The following is a 3,484-nucleotide window of genomic DNA, read 5'->3' on the forward strand; positions in this document are numbered from 1 at the left end:
AACTACAAGACAAATCTATTAAACCTAATTAATCTATCATTAGCACATGTGGGTTACTGTAGCATTTATGGCTAATCATGAACTAATTATGTTTAAAAGATTTGTCTCACAATTTACAACCAAACTGTGCAATTAGTTTTTTTTGTCTACATTTAATGTTCCATGTATATGTCCAAAGATTCGATACGATGGATGAAAAAATTGAGTAGGAAACTAAACAGGGCTAACAAGACCTTGGGACAAAGCAAAGCAAACGAACCTGCAGAAGGGTACCTACAATAAGAGAGAGAGAGAGAGAGCTGTAATTTTTTTTTCTAACTACTACTTTCGAATTGTATAGCAGTCCCGTATGCTAAATACATACATGCGCATGGACACATATCTTAAATCTGCGATAGGTGCCCATGACTCTGTTTCGTGGGGCCATCCCCACTGTTTCCTTTTTGTGGTTTAACCACTATGGCATGTATAATGGTTAACTACTGCTAGCAATTAGGATTACACACCACACACTAGTTAATGAATTACTGGAATCCATGCCACACCCTTTTACTGGTCAACTAACTAACAACTTCTTGGTTGCACAGCGTGCAGCTCATGCATTGTGCTGCTGTCATGAACAATTGTTGCAGGTGATGAACCTCCAGATCCGCCTTGTCCTCCGGCCAATTTTGTCGAGCTTACTGATGACAATGGTGAGGACCTGGTACTGCTTTGTAGCACCACCAGATGGTTGTCCTAAAGAGGAGTTCTGGCTGAGGTCGCTGCAACTTGAATTCACATCAGGAGGCTCCTGGCCCTGGAGGTAAAGCCCATTACTTGAATCATTCTTGTGCAGGTAGAAATTCCTGCCTCCCACATCTCCAATTTTGTCACTTTTGTTCAGACCTGTGAGAGAAATGTTTAAGCTCTTAGTCTTGGGGTAGGATGACTTGATTTTGCAGGAAAATTTCCACTTTCTGCTGCTACATACAACAATGGCTGAAGTTCAACAACAAATAGCTCCAGCAGGTAACAAATAATTTCACATGTATACTATCCATATTGAAAATGGGACCAAATTCATATTGAAGCCTTGGATTTGAAATTGATAGCCAACTGGTTATTGCACGGAACCTGAGCTCCCTTAACAACCAGAGTTGCATAGGTACTCCCTCAGGTCAGAAATAAATAGTGTTTCTGACCGGAGTATATAACAGTTATAGCTGTAAACAGCTCTCAAAGGCCCAACTAACACTAAGAACATAATATCCTCATCTTGAGTTCTTGACACAGTCACACTTGACTGCAAGTTCCCAATAGGCAGCTGACCCTCGGCGTAGAAATACATGATTATTGATTTCATAATCCTGGAGTCAATCTAGATCTTTTAAATGTACATCAGTGGGCAAGGTTTAACTTTATGTATTCTAGGCCAACATATGTGGTTGTGAGCTTGTAACTGCAGAACAAAAATTGCAATGACGTTGGAATCCACACAGTTTTCTGATGCTAAAGAAAGTGTGCATAGAGTTTGAGCCATTTGTGAATCAGCATACTATTATATATTTTATGTTATTATCCTGACGACCAAAAGCATCGGGCCTAATTGTATACAATGGACCAAATCAGGAGAACGACAGCCAGAAAATTTTCCTGCTTGCTGAATGTCTATGTGTATAATTTGGCGGGTAGCAATAAATAAAACTAGATGTCCAAGACTTGAAGTTTTGACATGTCATTGAAACAAAAACATGCCTTAAACAAAAGGAATCATATTTGTCAATTATGAAATAATTTTTCGCAAAAAAAAATTATGAAACAAATAAATATAAATGAAACTAGAGTTGTCTACGAAATATCCAGCCAGACAATTAAAATAGAGATCAATCCAGTGGACAACTGAACATTTCATTTTGTCCTTTTAGGAATGATCTCTGAGTTGAAACGATTTGGAGAACACCTAGACATGTGGATGACAAGATCAGTAAGCTAAGGTTGCCTTACTCTGCAGTTCAATTTCTCTTCAAAAACAGGGTAATCCCTAATTTCATTATGTCCCAGAAACTAAATCAAAAACCTTGATCTGAATTCCACAGCGTCCATACTACAATTGCACACTAACATCCAAAATACAAGTTCTTACGCCAAAATGACTGTCAGATGAAAGGAAATTTCTTTCCTAAAATGAAGCGTACTGGTGTTGTGGCTTACTCTGAAGGCTGAAATGAGAGTGGTGAAGTTGGAAGCTCTGCGCCGCAGCAGGGTCCAGGCGCGGGCTTCTCCCCTCCCTGGCGTACCTCTCGAGCACGGCAGCAATGGCCTCCCCGACGCTGGCGCCCAGCCTGACCATGGCCTTCACCGGGCCGACACTCCCCTCCACCGTCACGCTCACCACCACCTTCGCCTCCTGGACCGCCGTACCAAACCATTCACATCCGTAAACAGAACTAAACAAGACTACTAATTGCCTAATTTGTCTCGCTTAGTTCGCCGGCCGTACCTCCCGGTCCCGGGCGGAGCAGAGCTTGGTGAGGGAGGCGGCGGAGGGGGATCGACCGAAGGCCGACTCCTCGGGGGCAAAGACGTCGAAGCAGGTGTGCGGGCGCTCGAGCGGCGGCGGCGGCGGGGACGGCGGGCAGTCAAGCTCCTGCTCCACCGCGTGCGGCGGCACGGCGTGGACGCGCGCGTCGCCGAGCCAGAGCGCCGGCTCGGACGCGGAGCGCGCGAGCATCCGCCTGCTCTTCCCCTCCCGCCGGCTCCGCGTCCGCGACCTCGACGGGCCCAGCTGCACCGCCGTCGTCGAGCCGCTACCGCTCTTGCGGCGGCGGCGGCGGGGGCGGGACGGTGACGCCGCCGCCGGCGACCGCCCCACCCGGACGCCGGCGAGCTGCCGCCGCCGGCCGTTCCTCTGCTCCGGCACCACCATCAGGGCGCGCATGATGCCGTCTGGTGGGTGGGTTGGTTGGTTGGTTGCGGTGTCGAGATTTCTCGGGAGCTGGTTTCTTGGACTGGTGGTGTTGGTGGTGTCGTCGGTGCCAATAAAAATGCTTGCTTTGACTTCGACATTACGGTGAAGTCCTTTATGCTTGACGCAACAGAGGAGGAGGAGGAGGAAGCTTCGTGGGGGAGGTGGGAGCGCGTGGACTTGGTGCAGTGGGCGGCGGCGCCGTATGTGCGGTGAGAAGGGTCGGGATGTCAGTGAGGTGGAGTCCATGGACCGGGAGCAGGTACGTGGAAAGAAGGGGGTGGTTTTGGAGGAGACTGCTGGCTGGAGAGGGGAAGGGGAGACGTCGGATGCTCCGCGTGGTTGGGTGTGGAATGACGATGAGGGGACAGTGAGGTGCTTGAAATTACGGGATCTTGCCATTGCTTTCCTAGGGGAAAATTTGGGCGCGCAATGGGAAAAGGTTGTTTTGGGCGGTGGGATATGATTCTTCAACGGCATCTGCTACTTTTCCATCCCAAATCTATAATCTATCTATCTCTATCTCTGTCTATATCT

General features: G+C 47.8%; 1 protein-coding gene across 1 annotated transcript; it reads right to left on the reverse strand.

Moving 5' to 3' along the window:
* Positions 295 to 3,196, reverse strand: LOC8066679 (uncharacterized protein At4g22758). The gene is made up of 3 exons (XM_021462139.1): positions 2,483 to 3,196; positions 2,194 to 2,389; positions 295 to 888 (listed from the first exon to the last, which is right to left on the reverse strand). Exons 1-3 carry the CDS (start codon positions 3,194 to 3,196, stop codon positions 614 to 616), a joined length of 1,185 nt encoding a protein of 394 aa, XP_021317814.1. The 3' UTR covers positions 295 to 613.

This window comes from Sorghum bicolor, chromosome 5, assembly GCF_000003195.3.
Source record: "Sorghum bicolor cultivar BTx623 chromosome 5, Sorghum_bicolor_NCBIv3, whole genome shotgun sequence".
In the NCBI taxonomy this organism is placed as follows: domain Eukaryota; kingdom Viridiplantae; phylum Streptophyta; class Magnoliopsida; order Poales; family Poaceae; genus Sorghum; species Sorghum bicolor.

Excerpts from the sequence above, each read along its gene's own strand:
- LOC8066679 (XM_021462139.1), bottom strand. The coding sequence starts at position 3,196 with ATGGACTCCACCTCACTGACATCCCGACCCTTCTCACCGCACATACGG. Across the intron at positions 2,390-2,482 it reads GCTCCGCCCGGGACCGGGAG|GAGGCGAAGGTGGTGGTGAG; the intron begins GTACGGCCGGCG and ends ACGGCGGTCCAG. Across the intron at positions 889-2,193 it reads CTCTCATTTCAGCCTTCAGA|GTCTGAACAAAAGTGACAAA; the intron begins GTAAGCCACAAC and ends TTTCTCTCACAG.